The sequence below is a fragment of the Anas platyrhynchos genome, chromosome 8, assembly GCF_047663525.1.
Source record: "Anas platyrhynchos isolate ZD024472 breed Pekin duck chromosome 8, IASCAAS_PekinDuck_T2T, whole genome shotgun sequence".
NCBI lineage: Eukaryota > Metazoa > Chordata > Aves > Anseriformes > Anatidae > Anas > Anas platyrhynchos.
The window spans coordinates 35,892,144-35,917,546 of record NC_092594.1 but is presented as its reverse complement, the minus strand read 5'-3'; the positions used below and the strand labels follow the sequence as shown (position 1 = coordinate 35,917,546).

General features: G+C 38.8%; 1 protein-coding gene across 11 annotated transcripts in view; it reads right to left on the bottom strand.

Annotated features, from left to right (window-relative positions):
• FGGY (FGGY carbohydrate kinase domain containing) overlaps nucleotides 1-25,403 on the bottom strand; it is a 137,696-nt gene that overhangs the window by 48,768 nt on the left and 63,525 nt on the right. For all 11 annotated transcript variants that reach the window (XR_003498742.3, XM_027462681.3, XM_072041716.1 and 8 more), the window contains 2 exons: nucleotides 24,867-24,995; nucleotides 20,298-20,401 (listed from right to left, as the gene is read on the bottom strand). Coding sequence is in view for 10 of the 11 variants with exons in the window: in XM_027462681.3 (XP_027318482.3) it covers nucleotides 20,298-20,401; nucleotides 24,867-24,995 (233 nt within the window). In the remaining variant the exon portion in view is untranslated. The remainder of the gene's footprint in view (nucleotides 1-20,297; nucleotides 20,402-24,866; nucleotides 24,996-25,403) is intronic.

Below are 25,403 nucleotides of genomic sequence, written 5' to 3'. Positions count from 1 at the left end.
TGATCCAGTAAACTTTGCAGTACTCTATAATCTACTGTGATTTGTGAATCTAGCTCCACCGGATGTATCAGGCTTAAAATTCAACGGCTGCATAGTGTGAAAAGACCAAATATTCTATGGATGTTAAAGGTACAAAGATGCTTTATGAACACATAAGAAGGCATAATAAGGATGGTACACTTTAAAAAAAAAACTTTCTTCTGTCATTGCTCCACAATTTACCAAATTGTTCTGTGTGTCCGATAACAGTAAAAGGTTATACTGATTAAAGGACCAAAGTGCCCCTGGACCTGGCACTGGCCTGGTATGTTGGGGACTCACAGGCATTTGCCAGGACAGGTATTTCCATGCAGGCTCTTTGCAAATTACACTGAGCCTTTCCTACCATCTTCCTACTAAAGTACCATTTGTACACATTCCAGCAAACTTTCAACACGTATGCAGAGCAAACGAGCTCTGTATTTGATGGACGTTGCTACTGGGATACTAGGTAATCATTTTTTTTTCATCTGTAAGAACTCCCAACCAAAATAAAGAACATTGGCTGTCATGCTCGGATTTATTAGTACTGTAAGTGGCATCATTAAATTCCCTATTTCCTCCTTTCACTTAAAAAGTTTAATCCACATTTTGCAGACACCATGGCAGGTATCTTAATTCTGGTTTTTGATGTGCATGGTGAGAAAATTGGGAAGTAACAGACTCCCAAAACCAGGCACAACCTCTTTGAAAAGCAATAGGGCGAACATTCTTCTGCAAACACATGCGCAAGAGATAGCAAACGGTTTCCATTTCCCCTCCTTGAAATAATTTGGATGACACTTAGGTTTTTCAAGCCATGTAGCAGCTGGCATTTGTATTTTCATAATAACAAGTCTAAATTCTATTTGAGTATACATACCACTCAATCCCACTAAAACACATGACCAGACATAAGCGTAAGGTTGGAGAAATTGTGCAAAGTTTGCCGCAGAACCCAAAGTTTTAGGTTTGCCCAGTTTGCCAGACTCGGTTATTTTTATTCCACTAACACCATGTCCTTTTCATAGTTTTCTACTGCCTTCAGACATTCTTATGATGATATAGATGGATCAATGTGGTGTCATTTTTTTCCTTTAATGAGCTTAAGAAAATCCTTAATCTTTTTAGTAGAAAAACAACATCTGTTTTAGATTTATGGGCAATTGATTTTTATTTTTAAAGCAAATAAGAGATGACATCCTTCTTTGAAAGTTAAAATTTGTATTCAAAAAGGAGCCTCAGATTTTCTTCCTTCTATTTAACTTAAACCCATCCTGTAACACACTCCTATTGTGAAGCATATTAACGTTTATTATTTTTTACATATAGAGAAACTGGAACACAGGGAGGGTAAAGTCACTTGCCCTCTGCTAGATGTCAGAATGCACTCTGCACAATTATTGCAGCAGGCATCTGAAGATGGGAGATGAGAAGCATTTGAACCTATTCACATTTTGAGTCATAAGCAGCATCTATAAATATTTCATTTGAAAATATTCACACAGGGACTATTGCCCCATCTATAACAATGCTTACTTACAGAAGTGTTATACTCCCTGACAAGCAATTCCTCACAATTATTTGAGCTGTGGATAGGGAAGAATTCTTTTGCGCAGGAAAAGATCACCTTTCCTCATCTCCCCAACATGTGCATTCCTACTTGCTTAGCCCTTCATTTCTGTTGAGACGAGCATTAAAACAGTTCCAAGATTTCTGTTCATGTAAATGGAAAAAGAGAAGTTCAACATCTGAAAGGGAAAAGAAGGAGGAAAAGGTTCTATCTGGGAGGATTTAACCTCAGTGTGTGCTCTACAAAAGATCATACTAATATGTAAGATATGTAAACATATAGAGCAATCAGAAACAAATGAAATGATGAATTCAGTTTAACAGTATTCAGCTGTGGTGCAACTGCCAGAAGGCACTTTTTGTTATGAATAGATCATTTGGATGAGTTACAGACCAGATTTCTACCCTGGCGTGTGCTAAGAAAATCAATGTCAAACTATCTAAGATCAGAAGGTATCACCAGCACATCTGGCAGCCCACAGAAATGAAAAATGTCTTTATAATATATAATGGCTATACAGGACTAAGCTAAATTATGAAAGAACCTGTTTAAATGTCACTAATATGAGAGCCGTAATATATTTAATTTAGTTTTGGGAGAGGCAAATGGGAAGGACTAAAAAAAAAAACAAAACACACACACACAAAAAAAAAAAAACAGAAAAAATCCATTTCTATTGTAAACATTTATGTCAAAACAAGCTCGTGCTTTCTACTTATAGGCTAACTTATGGCTCATGTAAGGGAATCAAAGGAGTCCACGCATTTAATCCAAGCTAAGTTCATCTTTCTGCACTGTCATTTGGGACAAGGAGTGGAACAGTACGCAGACCTTCAGAGAGGAGAATCACCTAGGCACACAGCCATTCCATAAAGTGAGCGAGTTGCAATGTGAGATTTGTTTTACTTAGCTTTGTTTTGCTAGACTAGCCATAACGTTCAGGCACATGCTTGTGTTTCCTCCTCAGTTCTGTGTAAACGTTAACGGTAATCAGAGACAAGATAAAATAAAACAGGCCGTGCTGGAGAGGGCATGAATTTGAACAATTTTCTTCCTTAGATGACACCTTCTGCTGCTGTTAAATTCTGTAAAACACTGCTATTGGAGAACGTGGCTATTACCTGAAAAGTAAACCTTTATATTAACAAGGTACACTGGTATATATACACATCTTCCATTTTCTTTTCTTTTTCCTAAAAAGGCCATTGGGCCTCTGATATCTGTCAACATTCTAGTATCCATATCAGCTTCTCTATTTACTTGCAGTATGACAGAGATAAAATCAAATTTATGTGGAACTATTCTTGATTTACACTCACCTACACGAAAGCAAAATTAAGCCTTCATTCTGCCGTCACAATTACTTTAATGTAACCGTTTGCTAGTGAGAAGCTAGGTCAGAAAATTTGTTGGAAAATCATTTCACTTATCAACTTCTATAGCCAGAAATTCAGAATAACGTCTGCTTTTGTTATGCTAAGGTAGGTATGAAAGAAAATAACAATCGAAGCGAGTATGAGGAATAGCACTGTATCAGTCACCAACCAGTAAATACTCTTTGCATGTCTGGACTTTGATCACTGACAAGTCAAATACTTTCATTAACTTCTTTGCAGATGTTTAACTTTCAAACTTTCTGACTGCCTGTGGGTTGAGAATACTGATATTCATTCAATTCAGGGGGTTTACACTGATGCACAAAATCCTGTATTAAGAAATCTGTATCATTTTGCTTCTGTTGACAGATGGGTCTTATATAGCTATTTCACCACAACTCTCTGACAAAGAATGAAAGAGATTCATATTAAAAAAAAAAAAAAAAAAAAAAAAAGAGAGAGAGAGAGAATTCAAAGGGAAACCCAAGAATGTTTCATTTCTAGGCTTCTGGTTCAAAGTCAGGTCATATTAACAGCTACTGAATGTATGATTTAATAACAGCACTTTCTGGAGACATATATTAACTGGGTAGAGTTGGGGTGTACAGCTGTATTTTCAGAGTAGTGATGCCTACTCTACAATTGCCACCCTGGCATTATTTCTCAAGCACTAAATGGGTTTAAAACTAGGTTTCCCCATCACCCTGGGGGCAATTCTCTTGGTTGAGATTGCAATGAGTTCAGCCAACCTCTTAAAACATAGTCATATGGTCTGAATTTTTGGGTAGACCTGTGTGGAGCCAGGAGTTGGGCTCGATGATCCTTGGGGGTCCTTTCCAACTCGGGATAATCTATGATATATATTATGAGTAGTAATTAAACACAGAACAGCATTGAGTCTTTGGCTTGATTATAAAATAAATTTAAGAAAACATGATCTTGAAACACAAAAGATGTGTTTCAGGACAATTAAAATTTATTAATATTCCGATTCCTATATGTCATATAGCCCCAGCAATTTATTTAATTATATTTCAAGCTTAAATCCTCTGGCAATCAGCGTTCTGCTATGTAGCTGCATAGCTTGTGGTGGCACGTCCCATAGCTCTCTTCCCTGTGACAGGTTGGCATTCCATGGGCTGCCCACAGGGATGAAGTTGCTCTACAATGACATTAAGACTATGCCACAACCATTTTTGCACAGAGCTAACTTTAACCCACTGAAAGCATGGAAGTTACTTGAGCGGAGACCACATGCACACGGAACATGGACTTAAGGATTCTGCCTGAACACATCCAACCACAGACAATCTTGGGAATTTGTTTACTGACAATTTAAGTATTTTGGCTTATATCATGAAATCACTTGCGTAAATGCCTTGATGAACATAGACACCATCATTAGTTGCCAAGGCTATGTCAAGGGTTTATCAAAGTAACCTGGATGCTTACTAAACATCACAAATTTGTTTCACAAAATCAAACCAAACACAACCCCACATTATGTAAAAACGACCAGAATCAGAAACATACAGAAAGTTTGCCTGGAAATGCAGACTGGGATGTGAAATTTCTGATGACAATTTGCAGCTAGAACTCCAGTTCAATCCCTGCTTTAGTTATTTCCCAAATAAACTTCCAGTACAACCTAGAGTAGGAGAAGCAGATACATTTATAGAGACTACTGTGAGCTATTACTCAAAATAGCAACCCATACAAGAAAAGCAGCAGAATTTGAATGACAGGCACACAGAAATAGTTCTGATTTTCTGAATATTCCTCAGAACATTGATCTACACACTACACACCAAACAAGGTATGTGATTAACACCCAGTGAAAAAAAAAAAACAACGCATTCCTACAGCAACTTGACTGCCTCATCTCTGAAAATATTTCAGGTGACTTATGCAATGGGATAACATACTGCTCAACCTGGCTCTATATCTATCAAGAATTAATTAGAGGAAAACTCCACTGAGATTGTTAAACATTCCCACTGTGAGATTTTTATTCAAGGCCAAATAAGGAAAGGTATTTGATTATTTTTTTTTTAATCTTATAATTTTTAATGAAAGAATGCATTGAATCACAATAATGTTGGTTATTTCAACTTGTACTTAACTTATATTTTTATGTACAAAGAGAAAGTCATTTGGACCTGGGCTTCTAGCCTTGGGAGCCAAAGCCTCAACTTGTTCAAACCTGCATATTAACCATCAACTTCCACAGAGCTATGCCAATTTACAGTGCTTGAAGATCTAGGCTCACACTTGTAGTTAGACACTTATATAAGTAGTCTGATTTTCAAAATGCCACATTTCTTACTGAGTACTGGCTCAGGAACACAGAATGCGAAGCCCTTTGGTTAGGTATCCAAATCCAGACTTGGGCACCAACGCCTAGGAAGTCTGTCAACCCTAGCCTTCAGGTGTCTGTAACGAGTATGTATAGCATATGTCCATACAGGTAAGAGACACCTCTTCAAATGTGGGACATTTTTGTTGGTAAGAAAGAAGAAAGGAGTTTGTCTGCCCATGTTCCTTATTTCCTAAAATGTAGGGAATAAATGAGTTCCTAAAGACAGCTCCTGCACTCAGAGCTTTGTCTGTAAGAACTTCACACTACCTCCGCGCACACACTTCAAAAGCTGAGAACTGGACACAACTTTATTAGACATGTTCCTAAATCAAGGGTGATGACTACACACTCCTACATTTACTGTTTAAAACTAATCCATCAGCAGAAACTATAAGGCAGGGTTTGGGGTCCCTCCCCAACCAGAGGAACCTGGTTCACAAACCAGTTAAAGACATCAACTAAAATGTTACTTACAAGTGATAGTAATTGTTTCCCTCGCTTACCCAAAATTTAATTTAAAGTTGTTTTATTCAGCTATATTTTCTTTTACCTTTTCAAATGCAAGAGATCAGGCCCTTGCCAAGAGCTGGGAATGTAACAGGTCACAGGCTGCACTTGTATAAGCAGCTTTTCTGGAGGTCTGCCACCAGAAGCCAGTCTGAAGTTGCGTTTCTGAGAAAACATTCTCACAAAGGATGCTGCAGGGCTAAAGTAACTCACTGTACTCCTTAACAGAGTAACAGACTTCTCTACAGGGCAGCCCAATTTTAGATACCAGCCAGATCCAGCCTATTCAGCTGAGCTGACTCTGGGTATTTCATGTTTTTCTCAGTATGCCGCATCAGTTTTCAGCCAATGGTAAGTGTGGTATCAGTACCTCTTAGGGTAGAGCCACATGAAGAAATGATTATGGACAAAAATAGGAGGTCAGTTGCCTGGCAAAAACCACCTCTACTCATCATCTTTCTGCGGCGTATCACGGGACAAATCCCAGCAACCTTGCACATTCCAGAGGAAACCAGGGCCAGGAGTGCTACTGCAGTCGCCAACATCGTGCAAATACAGGCTACAGATTATTCAGTTAATTTCTTCACATGTCCATGCTCTTAATAACTTGATTACAAAAAAAGTCCATTGCTTTGTCTATGCTGATTTTAAAATAATTTCTCTTTTTTTTCTTTTTTTTTAAACTATGAATCTTATAAAAGAAGCTTGCAATAATATCACCCTTCAGAGAATTGTCCAATATTAACCAGGAAACCTGGACAACTGAGATCTGTTTTAAATAGAGCAATATTTTTCACATTATAAAATTCTACCATTTTCCTGAGGGGGAAATACAGTGCAAGAATGATACCTACCTCTCCTGCTGTAAACTTCTGACAACTTCTCTTTCCACTGCAAATCTCAAGGTTGAAACAGTATATATAAAAGTGGGAAAAAACATAAAAGTAGGGAAAAAAATAAAAGAATAAAATGATATTGGAAATAAAATGCTTTTCATTTGCCTTATTATTTTTTTAAAGTGGTGAAATGTTGATAAAGTATCATTTCTCTGCCAAAAAACGTGCTTTTATAAATCTAGTTTTCAGCCAAGAGAAGATTTAGTAAAATGAGAGACAGAAAGAGAAAAAAAAATCTTCAAGCATGATTAAATCCAATAGGGTGAGTATACATCATCTTATTTTCACTGTATATTGCTTACCTGATCAGAGCAAGGCAACTCAGTTTTAATAAAGTTAAGCTTGGCTCACTACATTTAGGGCTGCATTAAACCTCCCCAGTCATATTTTCCCCATACAAGGACGGAACAAATAGAGTGGGTGCTCCAGTTCAGAAACAAGACTGAAATCCAAACACGTACGATTCTTAGCTACTGAACTTTCACAAGGCTACCAGCAATGTCTTTGCAGCTCCTTCCCATTCAAACAAATCCTTCTCCGAGCTCTACGTAAGGAGACTGTCCCCCCATGTACTTTGTGATAAAAGCAGAGACAGCCTGCAAACATTTTCCTTCTCTCTATGCCATAATAAAGGCATTGTGAACAGGAATAGAGATATCACAAGCACATTGTGATCCCCAACCCACTATTTAAAAGCAAATGGTGCACCATGGAAAAAATAGGCAAGTCAGTGTTAGGAGATGCAACGGATCTCTTAGCCACCTGATATTCCTCGTACCCAGGAATGCTCTGGCAACTGAAGCTGAGAGGACCACATCTGAACAATGTGCTCCTCCAGTCCCGTGTCAACTGTTTACCGAAATTTGCCAGCAGTTTGCAAAAGATGGGAGCTGTAACAAGACCTGAGTGTCAGGTAGTTGGCTTCTTCAAAGCACATGCTGGAAGAGCTGTATCAAATTCTTCTCACCTGTTGGCACTTTGTTATATGTACTTCTCAACTTTCCATGAGATCTGCAGAGAGCTGGCAGATTTCTGCTAGCTGACTCCTGATGGCTCTGTGATGATTTTACTGACTCACTGTGAGCAGCAGACTCACATGTGCATTCCTGTGGGTGATGCACCCATGAGGCCCTACAGAACTCAGGGTCACTAAGTTCACATGTGGTGGAAGATGATGGCAGCTTGGGATTAGGTAGCACTACCACCTTGGAAGTCAGATCCTGAGATTCCTGTTACGAAGAGACAAGTTGTGAATGCTATTCAGGTAGAACTGAAACCCATAAACCCACGATAAGGGTAGCAAGATCTGTCTTTGAAATTGAGCAACAGGCAAAAGGCTAAGAAAGCAGAAAAGGATCCCTGAGAACAGACTGTGGAGGCTGTGATTCAACAGTTGATCTAAAAAGATATCATAAACTAAAAAGGTGTTGGAGGGCTAGATGCAACTGTTTTCTTTGTAGAAGAATGATGCTGTTTTATTCGTAGAAAGAAGTTTTACGGGGAACTGGCTGTTGGTTGAGACACTTGTCCTGGGACCTGAGAACTGACCCCTGAGAGAGGCTGGAGCCAGCTGATCAAACATCTTCTGTAGCACTACAAGGAGAGAATGGTTCCAGCTTAACAGGGCATTTGGAATCATCTATGAGATAGGTCTCCACAAGATCACAATGAGAACGTTGTGAGAGAAGTCAGAGCACAGCATCCTAGCCTAGAACTGCCTCTGCATTGGGTTGCCTCAGACACGCAAGAACAAAGCTGTTGTCCTCAACAGAAAATTTGCACCCCTGTATATTTTTATTCCTTATGTGTGAGGTTAACCTTCTGTGTTTATTCCAGGAAGCAAACTTGGAGCCAAGCCTGGGACAACTTGAGAGTCTCGGCTCTGGAAGAAGTTAAATAAGAATGAATTCATGGGCAATCATTCCAGGCTCATTCACAGTTCACCATTTCTATCTCCCTAAATCAAAGATGCAAGAACTTTTAATGTCTTATCAGGGACTCTAACCGTATGTTCAGCTTCGAAACAAAACGTTTAAACTAGATGAATTCTGATTGTTCCAGGCCTGAATGCTCATATACATTTAATTCTGCCCTTTATCAGTATGCACTAACACTAAGCATATCTCATGTTTCAGCTTGGGTATGTATACAACAGGCACACAGAAGTATATCATTCTTTTCTTTTCCCAAATTCCAAGGTTTCTCATATAAATCGGAGGAAAATAAATAAATTAATTAATAAAAGCTTTAATCTGTTAAATTGTTTTTAAGGTCCAAAACAGAAAGGAAAGAAAAAAAAACACTTTCCTGTTGGATTCAGAAGGTTTTTTTTGCTAAGCACTTAAACACTACCAGAAATGCACTGTTTTGTTTTATTGTTTTACTTCATGAAATGTCTGGATACAGATATACAGATTAACCTTTTTTTTTTTTTTTTTCCTTTTTTCCTTTTTTTTTTTTCTTCCTCATATTTACTATGTCGCCTTCCTTGAAATGGGAACTAGAAGTGTTTTGATAAATGGACTGAAAGGTTGTCTGGTTACATGATAGCTTCTGCTTGTGTCCTGTGCTGAAATGCTATTATGTACTCTTCTAAAGCAATGCTGCTCCATGACTCACAGCAGTTACTTCGATGCCTCTCATAACAATAGCTCACTGGGGATATAGGGCTTCAAATGAGCTGGAAATTTATACCACCCATTTATTTTTACTTCTCTTCCAATGATAGATACTCACTGTCACAAAATGCCAGTTTATGTGAAGATTATAAATCTTTCAGCACAGATAACTAATTGCAGGCCATTTTAAATATTCACTTTGTAACACTACAATTTGCTGTTATGGTAGATTAAATCCCTGAAAGTTCATCACAATATGAACTAGCTCTACCCAATGTTGTAACAACAGAAAAAGTTGAACCAAAAGATCCATGTAGCCCACTAACCTGTTGTTAACAGTGGCCAGTAAAAGATAGCTTAGCAAAGACCACAGGAACAGGGTAAGCATACAATAATTTCTCCCCAGAATATCCTCCCAGTCTCCAGTGAGTGAAGGTTCAAGCAAGTTTCTGTTTGCACTTCCAAGCAGTGCAAGACATCAAATCTTCAAAAGTGACTGAAATTGCAGACAGAACATATTTTGCTTGAAAGCCAGGAATCTCTCACTAAAAACTCCATTCATGCATTGGAAAATAAATTTACTATAGTGTTGACTTGGAGATCAATTTAAGGCTTTGAAAGAACATTGGAGTTTTTGAAGTGTCTCAGCACTATTCTCTCAGCTCACAGTCTTTCAGCTTCAGTTCTGGTTCCTAAAGAAACATGCCACAAATAAGATTTGCAGCACTACCTTGTTTTATGAGACCAGCAAGAGCTCACCCCAACCTGAAAGGTCGGGAAACGTGCTCATGGAACAGCTATCACACAAATACTGCTGGTTGCTGCACCTCACATGCCAGATACTCACAAGAAAACAACTTCACAAACCAACTCCACCTCCAAATAATACTTAAAAACCCACTGAGAAGTCTTGGTGTAGTGCAAGGCAGGCCCACTCCTTGTCACTGTGTCTGGAGGACAGCAGCATGACATGCCGGGTCAGCATACAAACACAAATTTTCCATAAGAGAGTTTTTGAGCACTGACCTTTTCCCAAAGAGCTGATGGCAGAATTGTCAAATTGCAGGCAGATACGGGCTATCCTGTTTCATAACTTTTCCTATAGACTGTGCCATAAGACCTTTGTCTTCTCTTGAAAAGTATTTTCATTGTCATCTCTAACATGCATGCTAAGTAGTCCAAATCTCGATAGCCCAGTTTGGTCAGCTCATTCTATCAGATGGTGACAATCCTGAAGAACTTGGAGCTTTGTAGATGATGTAACAGAAATTAAGGGAAGAGTGGGAAACCAATCACAGGTGTGGCATTGAGCAGGTAGCTCAAGTTTTCTTGCACAGATGTATCATTCCTTACTTCATTATTTATGGGGGTGAATTATTCTACTAAACGTGCAGTGCTTACTGCAATTAATACAAAACATCAAGGAAAAAAATATTTTAAAATGAGATCTGGTTTATTTACCTACTCTGGATGCCCTTCCCATGTACCTTAAGATATTTTTTTATTTATTGCACAATGCAGTCCATTTTAGAGATTATTTTTTTTTCTTTTTCACTATTAGGTAAGTATTCCTTCTATATTGCTGAAGGCCACTACCAACAATAATATAAAACTTACAGGTAAAACAAAACTTCTTCTGCAATACCCCTGAGTTAATGGAAGCAGATTTACATTACATGGGCTATGCCATCACACACTATTTTAAACACGCTTTTATTTGAATAGCTAAATGGGTAAATCCTGAGAACCTTACTTGGTGTTTATTCAGCCTTTACTTACTGAGACAAACTCCCAAGGACAGAATAAACACTGGGAGAGGACCTCAGGCCTTCACCCACAGTTATAAACAATGAACTCAGCATAAACTGTGATTCCCAGCTGACACTGGGAGAAAAGCAGCAGCTAACGCTTCTCCTCATTTTGCTTCCAGAACGATTGTATGAAAAGAGATTTACTTTCTTCCTAATAAACTTTGCCCCATCTAAGATCCTCACCCCAACACAGTTGGAGCAGCAGCAGGAAACTTGGATGAATAACTCCTGCTTCACAAGAGGCTGAATAAAAGGAGGGGGAAGAGGGGAGAAAAAAGGAAGAAAAGGAAAAAAAATGCTACTAGAACACCTACTGTCCAAATACTGATGAAACAGTTGCCTGACTGGGGAAATTGTTGCTGTTCAGAGAAGTAAAAAGATACCTAGAAATACTGTTATATCTTACACCACGTTGGCCCTGGGAGTCCTTAAGACCTGGCAGTGACATAACACACATTGCATTACCAAAATATCTCTCTGCACAACTTCAGTTTGATGCTCACGCTGCAAGTGGATAAACTGCAGAAAGCAAAGAGTCTGGCCGAATCATAAAGCAAACCAACGATACTAAACAATATTTGGGATTTTGGCACCACATTCCATGCTACTCACTGCAAGTACTGCTACCTCCAAAATTTTAAAACTAACAGAAAAAAATGAAGCTGCTTTTCATACAATTATTGTATTTCTTGAAAACTCTATTTAATTGTTTCGGGGCCCAGAGACATCCTAGCTGATGACCAAGGATATCCTTTATAATCTTTCATTTAATCTGAAACTTATTCCTTTACAGTCCAGCTAAGTTCTTATGAGAAAAGGGTTAGTATGAGCGAAAGACATCACCTGTCCTTTTGGTTCACCATGAGATCTAGACACACCAAATAAGCAGGGTGCTTAATAAGTTCATGCTTGCTCACAAAAACAAGGTAAACAAGTCAACTGGAAAGACCATTCATTATATATAAATACGCTATATGCTTGTGATCTGAAGGAAATCACCTATCCAGCTCTCCAAGTAACACAGCATGCCAGTAAGGCACTCAGGTTTGGTCAAGACCCGTGGGCTTCATCCTAACACCTTCTTCTTGGTCAAGGGGGGAAGAATCAGAATTGGTTTGCTGGAAGCATCAATAAGATGTTGTACCTGTCAAATCTGATATCATCACTTGAAGAACATAGAAAAGGAAACAGGAAAATCTTGTTACAAAGGAGGTCTGCTTCTGGACTGCTGTGAACATAAACAAGAATACTAGTATATAAAGAATGAAACAGAATTAGTGTTTTATCCTATCCCCTACAATCCTATGGTATCTATACATCAATGAAGCAACAAAATATTGTAATGTTCCTTGCTGCAGATTCCAGAATCTAATTTCCTTCCTCCAACAGAGCAAACAAACCCCCTATTAAAATATACAAGAATTATAGTTCAAGGCAAAGGTGCTAGCCTCTAGAGCCAAATCTACTAACAGGTAAACCTTCAATCCCACAGTACTTTCAGCAGAGAGGCCAAGTCAGGCAGCAGAGTATTTCTGGCAGTCAGACCAGACAAATCTTACCAGTGTCAACAGAAGTAGGTATGAATTCCAGTCTCTTGCTCATGCTTTCTAAGGAAAAGCATGGAACAAGTAGGGATGAAAAGGTGATGAGCCCTATTAGCAGTCAGACCTGGAGGAAGCCCAACATAAGCCTTTACATCCATTGTGCTTTCATCAAATAGACCAGAAAATCCGAGGAAGGAAGAAAACATCTCTGGTTTGTGCATTTATCATACAGTGTAATATAGCATTGTCTGGAGTGTGTAAACACTGTCAGTTCAGAACAGGGAAATGTCTTGAATGCTCAAACATACATGGCAGAATTTCTCACTCAGATGCCCTGCAGTCCCAAAGCATTGGATAGGTGCAGTTTGCAAAAGTAAAGACATAACAATTAAAAATCTACTAAACTACAAAGTGCCTCAGTCTCGCACCTAATAAAACCGGAATAACAGTTCTGTCTCTCTTACCCCTTTCATTCATTGTTGCAAGAACCCTGAGACCACCGAAGGGAAGACACTGCAGAAAGGCTTTGTGTTATAAATCAAATACCCTAATATATGGCTGTGTGTCACACGGGGTAGTTTGCAGTTAACCGCAGTATGAAAACCACTGTGTCTGCTGGAATTTTCAAAGCAAGCATTTTCACTGATGTCAGGGAGATGTCTGTAGAATATCAGTCTTCATATAGTCTCCAAGCAGAACATTTTTCAAAGCGTTCACTCTATCCACATCTATTCTTTGAGTCTTTGAACTCGAATGATCTGTTCACAAAAGGGAAGGAGAGTTGACTGCAGTTTTCTGGAAATGTTACTAAGCATTACCTAGTGTCCGGACAATACAGTGACCGTACTGCTTTCAGCTACATTCCCAAGAACAGGTTGATTACCTGCAAAGTGATGGAATGGAAAACTTGGATTTCTCTGGCAGGTACACACTAAATAGGAACATCCCATTCTCCCAGTCACCAACGCATACCTGAGCTTTGAATTATGTCAGACCAGGAACAAAGGAATCTTGGTCATAACAAAAACTTTTAATAACCCATTTACTGAGAAAACCTTCCTTTCATCTCCGCCAAGCTTTAGAAAAGGCTGGGAGGCAAGCAGAAATAAACATTATACAGACTCACCACTGCTGGCTCTAAAGTAAACTCCCCAACTTCCTATTTACATTTCAAGATCTTAAGCTTTGTGGTTTACTAGTTCTGCAAGTAAGTGCTTTGGGTTTTGGAGGCTGCCTGCACATGATGTCCCACCACTACTGAATTCTTCCTAGCTTTTATTAATATAATAAGGAGGTCAGAAAAGCAACAATCTTTTATATGCCCTGCTAGCAGAAATATTTTACTTCTCGCCTTTTAAAAACAAAACAAAGCAAACAAAGCGTACAATGTCAAATTAATGCCAGCGAAGGGGATATTACAGCTCTGTTTGTTTCTTTTTCAAACCAAGGATGCTAGAAAATGGAACAAGAGAGTCTCATTAAAAAAGGGTGTGGAGGACTTCTTTGAGGGACAAGTAGGAGGCGGCGGCATTTTTATGGACGTGTAACCCTTCGAAGGCCACAGGCTGGAAAGGCTCCGTGACCTTTTCCACAGAAGGCTAAATTTGTGTACAGAAAGGATGGGCAACCTGTATCAACAGTCGTGAAGAAAATGTGGTTTTCATTTCATGCAGCCCTCCCTGAATGTAAAACGTCTTCATTAGCTGGGAAGTCAGCACTGTGACCGCTGCCAAATGCAATATAGAAGCCAGCAGAACTGAACTGAAAGAGGACAGAGTAAGGGAGAGGTTCCTGTGACACTAATTTATTTCTCCCATTTGAAAGGCACTGGCTCTGTGATTCACATGTGCAGAACCGGCCTTAAGGAAGAGGAGAATATTAAAAAAGCAAGAGGGCAAGTGCTTATCAATTTCAGAAGGCTTGCTCAGGTCATTTCAAAAACTTCCCTAGGCAGTCTCTGCTTCCAAAGCTTTGCTTTTGTTTGTAGTTTTTTTCCTCCCCTCTCTCCCCACTCCTTACCCTCCCAAAGCCAGCCCCTTTCCCCTGGTCAGCAGCAGGACAAATTGCTGCCTTTGCTAAACCCTGGGTCGCAGCCAGTTGGCACTCAGCATCGCTGCCGAGGGCTGCTGGCCCTGTCCCCTCGGAGACCGCACGTTTCACGTCAGGGCCGCGTGTGCAGCGGGGCCTGCGGGGCGCGAGGCTGGAGCGCCGCACGCAGCCCCCAGCCCCCTGGCCAAAAACCCATCGCTCGGTGCCACCCTGCTGCATTCAGCACAGCTGGCAAAGCGAGTACCAGGCTGCTTCGTCTCCGCGAGTTTTCCTCTCATCACAGCTGATTTCAAGCAGCTGAGGAGTCCCTGCGTAGTAATTACTCAAAAAGTCTGCTGCTTTAACAACGTGGCATGTTCTGAAGAGGAGACTCTGGTATCGGAGCCAAAATATACTGAATCCACTTGCTGGTCTGGCTCCCACCGAGATTACAGAGATCAGGCTCTGAGAACACTTTGAGCCAGCATGTCTCTGCAGCCTCCACTCCAGGATGTACTGCAAAGGACACGTACTGTGCATGCTTTGGGGGTGGAAACGTGCTTTGCACTCTATTTGTGTGAACAAAGCTGGCAGCCTGGGCGGATATTGTGGAGCAACGAAGCCCTATTGTGTTTGCCAGTCATCACGAGAATCAAATGAACAAATTTAGAATAAGCAAATTGGACTCAAGTTCCTTTAGCAGAAAACAGGCAAAGACTAGTCAGGCTTGGTAAAAGAGCCTATGGGATATTCTTCCTAAAATAATCCATAGTAAGCACAGGAACAGCAAAATGAGCTGCCCATTTTGCCCTTTGTGTAGTTGCTCAAGCTCTGTCTCTTAGGTTATATAGTGAATCTGGCAAGATAAAAAGTGAATTACTTGTGCTTCTCAAATTTTAAAAGGGACTAAATTATAAGCTTCAAACCACATGCGCATTGCCACCAGGGGAAAAAAAGCACTGTGCAGCAAGCCAGGTGACTCAGTTCACAATGACAAGGAGCACAGGAGCAGCAAAAAGATGCAAAGGAAGAGACTCCATCTGAACCAAAAGGTGACCTGACAGTCCCCAAAAGGAAATTTTGCACAGATTGCTGATAAAGAAAAAGGAATGGTTGAAGAAGCACACAGACCACATCACCAAATGAAGATGGAAAAAAACAAAGAGAGATCCTCAACAGGACAAAACACAGACATGGTATATTTGGGACTGAAATGCCAGCAAATTCAGATCCCCTATTCCCTCAGTAAGCTGAAATGAGGCCAGGCAATGTTCCCGTTAAAAGCTGTTCTGGGCTCTGGCTACTTCCTTCAGCTGTGAATCCAAAGAGGTGTTCGGGCAGGAATGACAAATATTTGTCATGGGAACAACTGTTCTGCAACAAGTGCAAAGCAGAACACCGATCCCTCACTGCACCTAATTCACCGCAGCATAGGCAGAAATAAAAGTTATACATGTTTTATGACCAGGGATATTTTAGGTAGATCTCTTTTACTTTATGCATATGTAGTACATAATCAGTACACTTACAAAATTAGTTTTAGGAAAAAAATTTTACTTATAACTCTTTTCAAAATCTTCAAAACCAGAGTGGTCGCAATGTGCTGGTTGTAACATAGCTTACTCAAACCTGTAGTCTCAAAAAGGCTAATATCATAAAACATTTTACTTTGAGGGGAAAAAAAAAAGGTGTTATAAAAGGTGTTATAATGTCAATTTAGTGTCCATGAAAAGAGTGTTATTCTAATAGCATGTACGGGAAATCACGAGATTTATATACTAGTAAGAAGCAGCAACACTGCTGGGTTATTTGCTGCAAGGAAGACTAGGAAATTCCTGGTAGGAGTACCCTTGTTTGTATTGCTCTTTTGCTGTTTGCAAGAGTTAACCCAATTCTTCGTGGTTTTACACATCTGCAAAAGGGCAAGCATGTTTCTGTTTAGGAGCGGGACAAGATAATACAGATGTCTGTACTGAAATCCCTCCGATCACACACAGGTTTCAGAAGAAAACAAAGGATTTCTGAAAACGTTAAAATATCAGACACATAAGACACTGGCAGGAAGACAGGCTTTTAGGGAAACAACTGCCTTATTCCCAGCAGCTAAGGCATGTCTGTTAGACCGATGCAAACCACTACTTGGGAATAACGTACAAGCTTCTATTTCAATGCCTCAAACCTGCTGCTATTTCACTGTGAGAAACGACTCACGTATTTTGGGTTGTCACCATGGCTACACAAGCAAAGTCTCCTAAAAGCTCCAACACTGAAATGTGGGTGCTGGAGTTCAGAGACCCTTTCTACACAGTACAATGACCTGCAGCAGCCCACTCAGAAAAGCCAGCCACTGAGTGTCCCTCACTTGAAAGGCATACCTACGCTCTCCACAGAGATCAAAGCCACAGCAAATGAATCCCAGCCCTGAACTGAGGGACAGACCTTCACAAGTAAAAGGACAGCTTATTTGCCATTCCAAATGCAAAATTTCGCTGATGACTTTTTGCTAGGGCAAAGGAGGCAGCAGAGAATCACACAGAATGAATAACTGTCCAAAAATATTCCACAGACCATCTTTTTTTTTTCTTTTTTTTTCCTCTCATGGATAATGGATGAGCCCTGAGGTGGCAGCGACTTTCAGCAACTACCAGCTCGGACCTGGACGTGGATCAGTAACCTAATTACAACATGCTTTTTGCCTCTTTCATGAGCTAGTCAAGTATCTCAACAGAAACACAATGCTTCGCGTGTGCCTGATCACCCCAAACTGTCGGTGGTTAATTCCAAAAAGAGTATCCTCACTTAAAAACGATACTTCTACCACAAATTAAACTATTACAGCCAGGAGTAAAATTAGGTTCCACATTTGTACTCTCTAAAATATCAAAGGCATGATTAGCAAAGTCTTTTGTTCAAGATCTCCGGAGTCCTTGAGGTAATGAAAACTGGGTCATGGAGTTATTTCTCTTAAAAGTTTAAAGCAAATGCCACGCTCGAGCAATACCTGCCCTGTGACTCACGGAGTATGAGAAGGGAAATGCTGTACCAAGACACCCCGAGCAGCAGCAGCGCCCCTGCCCCCACCAAGGGGAGGAAGGGGGGGAGGCACAGCAGATGATTTTGAACAGTTTCCTGTTACGATCCCTTGAAAGAAATCCAACCGTACTTTCACCCTGCTTTCTGTTTTCTGAATTTCTCCTGACAGTTGGCTCTTGCGTTTGCCAGAACCACAACAAAGGACGGCCTTGAGTTTCCACACAGGCCATTTTCTCCCTCTCTCTTCTCTGATCATCTCACAAAGGTATTATTGTTGCTGGCTCACTGGGGCTCAGTGCACCTGAGGCAGATCAAAGGCACTTTTTAATGCCCGCCTGACCACACAGGTCTCTCTCCCACTGCATTAAATTAAACTCGATGATTAATCTCTGTAGCCCTGAGGGTCCCTCGGTGCACATGGGGAGAGAAAATATATATTTCTATCAAAACACAAGTATAATATACTTTCATTTTATAGCCCTAATTAAAAAAAGGAACAGCTAATTCCAGCCAAATGCAGCTGCGTATAGGTCTCATTAAAACACAAATACAACTGCTCTGTGTGCTCCACATTTATTTCATACAGTATATGCAGGTAATAGATAAAAGAGCAGTAAACCAAAATCTTTTCATAGATTAAATCCAGAGAAGTTCAGAATTGGCTTATTGTCTGTTGGCTAGAGATTGCCATGCCTCTGATCAGTGGAGTGAAAGAAGGCCGTGAAGGAAATGATTATAAAATGCTGAGTAGTTATATTTAAATAAACCCAAAACTGCACAAGCATCTATCCCTGAGCTTGCATTCAAACCATTAAGAGTCTTGAAAGGTTCTACCTTGCTGATGGCGTGTAGCCTATGCAGGCTTTAGGCTAGCTTTAAGGACAGAACAGAACATCGATTCACATCAGCACGGACTTTATCACACCACTTCTCTTACATTAGCACAGCTAATGGAGCCATGTCTGACATTGTCACGGAGTGCACACACAGCAAGTGCTGTTAAAGTCTCTATCCTGACATGCTTTGCTCCAGTTTGGCAAAGGAAACAAACTGCAGTTGTGAACTGGGTCTACATTGGAACTTACCAATATACATAGATTAAAAATTAATAAATAACCATACACATGTCCTCTTCCAGGGTGAGTTATATTAAAGGAGTAAGTTACAGCCAGCTGGCCCATTTCCAGCTGCTCCACGTTGCCCTCAGACCTTTTGGGGAAACTGTCTGAGAGCTCCTTAGCTCATGGCAGCCCAGTATTATGTCTCTATTAACCCAGCTTAGTTTAATGATTTAAACTAACTCAGCTAAATGAAACAGGTTAGGAAGAGTTCACATAAACAGATTATTCTGAAGGGGCAGAAACCTCCATCAGAAGTGGAAATAATAAAATAGAGGCAGGCTTGGAGGGGCATGGTCTTCCCCCAGAGTTGGTATCTGCAGGGTGCCTTAACTGCACCTTGACAGACACAGAGGTATCAGTGTGATTTTTCAGAGACAGAGTAAGCTAAGAGTGGTGGAGTTAGAGGTTTGACTCTCTTACTTGGGAAGGAACCCAAATATATTCCAATAGTTGTACAGGATTTAAGCTTTTGTTAAAAAATGCTCTACTTCACAATACTGGGATTATTCATATCTTTAAATTCAATCATGTGCTTAAATGCTTTGTTGAACTACAATCCATGTGACAAGACCATTTTAATACATGCTGTTACTACAAAGACAACTTACAGATTCTGCTAAACCTGACATTTTATTATTGCCTTTCTTTCTTTTTCTCTACTGGATATCTCTCTCCATGAAGCATGTTAGTCCTCTCTAAAGCCTCTAGCACTCCCACTGCCATGTGCTCATTTAGGAAAAAACAAGTTATTATCAGTCTAAATTTAAGAGCAAAATGAGTTTTAAATAAAAAATGTGGCAGAAAAGGGTACTTATCTAAATGGAATGCTTTCAGACTCATACATTTTAAAAAGGTATAAATTTCAAAAGCAGACACTAAATTTTAATTGCAATTTCAGAAAAAGCTTTTGTATTAATTCTCTGAGAAAAATTAGCAAAGTGAAAATTGCTTATCTAGGTTTTTCTTTTTAGTCATGATACGGATCATAATTCTATAGATCATGGCAACTTTCAGAGGTAGAACGATTTATATTGATTAAGTGAAGTGGTGATGGAGAAGGGCTGTGACTGGAGATATGTATTCCTTCTCCAAAGACACTATTCTGCAACACATTAGTGACAAGCTTGTCACAGATAACTCAAGCTCAGATTTCAGCCTGCTCTTTAAGCCACTCTAGCATCGCGGTTTTTACTTTTCATGTCATTTTTCAGTATTGATTTCTACTACTATTAAAGTCCTTGCTTAATAGCAAATGCATGGTAATATATAATTAATATCCAAAGTTAAAGATAGAGTTACCAGAAAAAAAAAATCGAGGCAAAAGAAAAGGGTGAGAGGTACAAAGGTCATTTTTCCCTTCAGACACATTAGTTACTATATTCTGTACAAATTAGGACTATGCATACAACCTACCCCCATGTGGCATGAAGATGTTCCACAGATCATAGCAACTCGCGATGTAATTGGCTGGTTTTCACATGGCAGGTTATGTCCTTTCACATCTGCTCCAATTACTCCTATTAAAATAAAATTAAAATTCGATTTTAAAGAAGAGCAAGCCAGCCCTCACAAAACAGTGCTTTTCCATGCACAAATAATTGCCAAGTATCTCACACCGCTACTGCAAATCATAATAAGTCTACTTAGAAAATAAACAAAGCCATAAAATAGCTGATATAATGTGTGAGGTTTTTTAATTATTATTACAGATGCATGAGGACACGAGATGATTTCTTGTTCATGTTTATCATCATAATCTTTAAGTGTTATTTCAACTATAAGCTGACCTTTGGTTATTGTTTACTTCTTAGGTAGTACACTAAGATACAGAATAAAAGCCTGCCTTGCTAGGAAAGGCACTCCAGCAGGTATGTTTATTTGTTGACAGTTTATCTTGTATATACTGTATGATGGGTTTTGTCAGGGGACGAGTTGAAATATTGGATAACTTGGCAGGAGACTGGAAAGATGCCAAGTTTGTTGTCTTGCCTGCTGCTGCTGTCCTGTCCACATCAGACAGAAGCATCCTCAAGAGAAGAAATTCCTCCTTCCCTAAGAGGAGTTGTGCTTGTCTATGAGGAGCTTCTGCATCCAGGACAGGACAGGAAGGATGACAAATTCAACAAGCACTCGGCTCACAGCAGGAATTTTTATCAGAAGATGCCAGAGAAGAGCCAGGAGTGTGCTTACAGATTTGGGGCAGATCTACAGCCAACTTCAACATGCATGTTATTATGCTTAGATCAATTAAGGGCAGGCTGAAGTGGAAATTCTGCCCTCTCCTTCTTCTCTTAGGTTACATTCTTATGTTGCATTGTCCTACATCCAGAAAACCGAAGCAACATGACAAGAAATGTTCTTTAGTTTGTCTTGTTTCTCTTGATCATTATTTTTCAATCAATCAGATCAAGGTGCAGTTTGGTGACTATGTTGCCAATCCTACAAAAACAAAACAAAACAAACAAAGAAACAAACAAGCCTACAACAACCTTTCTCCACACTGTAGGAGGATGGCAAAAACGTTTGCTGGACATTTTATATTTTCAAAATAAAAGATTTTAAGAATTGAAAGATGCCAAGTGTTGTGGTTAGCATGCTACATTTCATTAACACCCTCTGATGTAGGACACCATTGCAAGATTCTATTATCAAATTAATCTGTTGGGCTTTGTCTTATCAGGGTTGTCATGGTTATCATGGTATTATCATGGTTGAAAGTTACTAAAATAATCAGAAAATTAAGGGCTAAATTTTAGTGTCTTTCCTTATAAGGAAAAATCTTTCCTTATACCCCTTTATCTTAGCTGGCTTGTGACTACATAGAAGCATGGCTGTCATACACAGAGCTTATTTGTAAGGAACAACAGAAAACTAAAAGTAATGTTTCTTACACTTTATTTTTCACTGCTCAAGCAGACATGTGCAAGAGTTTATATTAAGAATTGTGGATACGGTTATCTAAAAGGCAGTTTCCTGTACTAGAAAATACTGTATTAAAAATTCTAAAAGGAGTTAAAAATACTGTTCATGCTTCAGAGCGAAGAAATATTAAACTGATTTGTCAGCATATGTTGCAAATGTATTTTCATGAACAATACAAAATTGAAGAGCTTCATGTTTAGATTTTTTTTTTAATCACTATGAAAACATGCATCTGCAAAATATGCATTCTGCAGAATATGCCTTTTGGGTTTTACTGAAATCAGTGGAATTTTGTCAATGGCTTTAGTGTTTATAGAGTTACTGGAGTCTTCCTATTTGTGATTAATTTAAGTCAGATAGCAAATAATAATAGTAATACTGAAAACGTGTATGTTTTTATTAACCAATAATAATGTAACTATTTTTAGAAGTTACTTTTATCTTTAATGTAGTTGTGATTTTTCATAATCTAAAGCAGACTAAAAATTTTGTGAAGGTTCTGAAGACAAACTGAGAACAAGTCTGTGTATCACACAAACTCTAGGACAGATTTTATTAAAACAATCAATGCTAAGCATTCATACTTTTGGATCTCTTCCACAATGACAAAGTACTTTAGATACTGGACAATAAATCCTCTAGTTTTGCTGAAACAATGCTGATCTCTTTTTATGAGATCAGTCCCAAAAGACTGGCCTCCCATACTCACATTTTTATCTGTAGACTCTTTTAAATTGGTACAGTAGGTCAAAATGAAAGACATATCTATTTGGCTTTTAGGTTTTTACCTTTCTGTAATAGGTATCAGATGGACTGATTGAGGAGTCATACATGACCTCTACTGACATACGTATTAAATAATTCTTTATCTTTACCTTATTTTACTCAAAACTTCAAAGCCTTCATAAACTCCAGGGACCTGTCCAGCAAAAATACATTTTATAGCCAGCCAAAAGCAGATATGAACAGCGCATCAAATGCTATTAACACTGAAAACAAGATGTCCATCATGCTGTTTTGGTTTAGCCTGCAGGATGCAGAAGGACTGTTTTCCTTACTCTCCTACTACAGGCTATTTTCAAAACCACAAGCAGAATTTGTTCAAGAATGAGAGTAATGGCACCCACTGGATGTTATTGTCCTGCAAACTACCCTGATATGTCCTAATATATAAGCCATACCCTTTAGAAAAACTGTTGTCCTCAGTATATAATCCTCAAAATACATATAGCATAAATTCTTCAGAACAGATTTTGTAAACTTTTTTCTTTTATCTTCTATTTCTGGAATGTAGTCTTACAGAGATTTTGGTCCCAAACTCTAAAGAGGTTTGAGATGCTGCAAATAATTCTCCACTTTTTAATAAATACTTTGCTGTACACACAGTATGAAGACAGGAAGACAAACAGAAACTCTCTGATTAAACATTCATGATTTAGCCACTACAAAAAATGTTTACTAATACATATTTATAGCAAAAGATCTGATGCTATGGTCCAATTTGAAAAAAGGGTAGGTGACTACGAAGTCCATTAGAATACACCAAACACCTGTTTAAACACAGCATTAAATTTAAAAACAAAATTTAAAAGTTTAATTTAAAATATTTTTCTCAGAACTTGTTAACATAATAATGTTTGTATTTCAGACCAGCTTATCATTACATCCATTTCAAGAACACAAAACAGCCAAGGCACTGCCATTTTTTTGCACCTATAGATCGTACGATTTGGTCAATTAGGATACTAATTGACACAAACTGATTTTTAAATCAGTCTCAATAGTAAGGACTCAACATATCTACAGCTATGACACTAAAACTCAGTCTTCCATGCTGCATACATTCCTTTCTGCAGCTGGTCAAAACAAAACACTGGATCCAGAGCTAATTCTTCTGAGGTAATATGAAAAGCAAAAGATTACAGAAAAAAATTACAGAAGCAAAGTAAATGCATTTAAACATATAAGAAGTTCCAGGCCACAACTTCTAGAAAAATAAATAAGGTTTAAAACACCACAAAATATTTGAAACAAAACTGGTACTTTAGCAACTAATCATATTTCATTTAGATCTAGATAAAAATATTCTGATGAGCAATAGATTTCCATTGAACAGTACTGCTTCAATAACACTGAAACTTTCTGAGGTAAAAATTTTTTCTAACCTACCAAACTAAAAAACCTCAATTTCCTGCTGAAAGTTACATTGAATCACTTTGTTTTTGACTGTATTTAGATAAGGACAAACAGCATAGTATGAAAATGAAGGACTTGAGCCTCACCAAACATATTTCAATACACCTGAAACTGAGCATGTTAGAATATTGTGCTGGAAAAAAAAAAAAAAAAAAAAAGAAAGAAAGAAGGAAAACTATTAGGCCTTCCACTCCATCTATGGATACAATATTGAAAGCCTCAGAAGGGAATTACCTTTCACCAGCCAGTTCTCCCTCCACTCTTGTTTGCTACAACAAGAATTGCTTACTTTTGTTTGAATATACAGTATTTACATCCTCTTACAGCTAAAGGAAAGGCACTGGTTTTAGTATATATTCCATATTCTGCTATCATAAATGTGTATGAAAAAGGCTCCGCTGCATTACTTAAACAAGGGATGAATTGCTCCTAATGCTAAGAAGGAAGACCAACTATGAACAAGCCTCAGACGTGAGTCTTCTCCCTCAAAACTGAAACTTTTTATTTCTCTTATTTATCCCCACAAAATTTTCAGCAATAGAAGATGTAAACTGTCATCATGTTGGCTTGCCAACCCAATGGTGTTTCAGCTCAGGAATTCAAAGTGGAACTAAAAGAAGTTAATGCACAATTTGGAAACCCAGCTGCAAAGAAATAAACAGTGATATTTAAGGACTTTGCTATAAACAGATATTCAACATTAGTAGTTATTGTGAGGATTTTTTTTATTTTATTTTAGTTATGCTATTTCATAAGAATAGCATCAGAGCAAATTGCTGGATACAAAACAGGCTATGCAAAAAATGGCTAAAATTAATTCAATACATTCCTGTTTCCAAGAATAGCAAATATGTGACTGAGTACCTAGTCCTCCAGCATGCGCATCAATGAGAGATGCTGCTACTGCAATCCCTTCCGGGAGACCGAGATCTTTTGCAGCTTCTGGCGTTAGACCTTTTCCAACAGACTCTCCAGGAGACAAGACGTGGTTTCCTGGGCAGACACAAGAAAAACCATACACCTGTCAATTTACCAAACAGAAAAACAAACACATATGTTATTACAAGAACTCCCTTCCTCCCCCTGAAGTTAGGGTGGTACATATAAAACAAAAAGTGTATCAAAGAACTCTATCTGATTAAGAAATACGTTTCATTATGTGTCTGTATATTAAACACAACCATGCTAGATCAAGCTACCCCATAGCAATTTTAAAGTTCAAAAGCATTCAATGTCCTGTCTCGCCATGGAGAAAGATTTTGCCACGAGCAATTACATTCTGCTTGGCACCTTTCCAGGAGATATGAAATACTTGTGCAGAAATTCCAAGTTCTTGGGGTAGCTGCTGACTACACTGCCTGCAGCCATTCCCTGTGTGCAGGAATGGGATTCAGCTCAGCC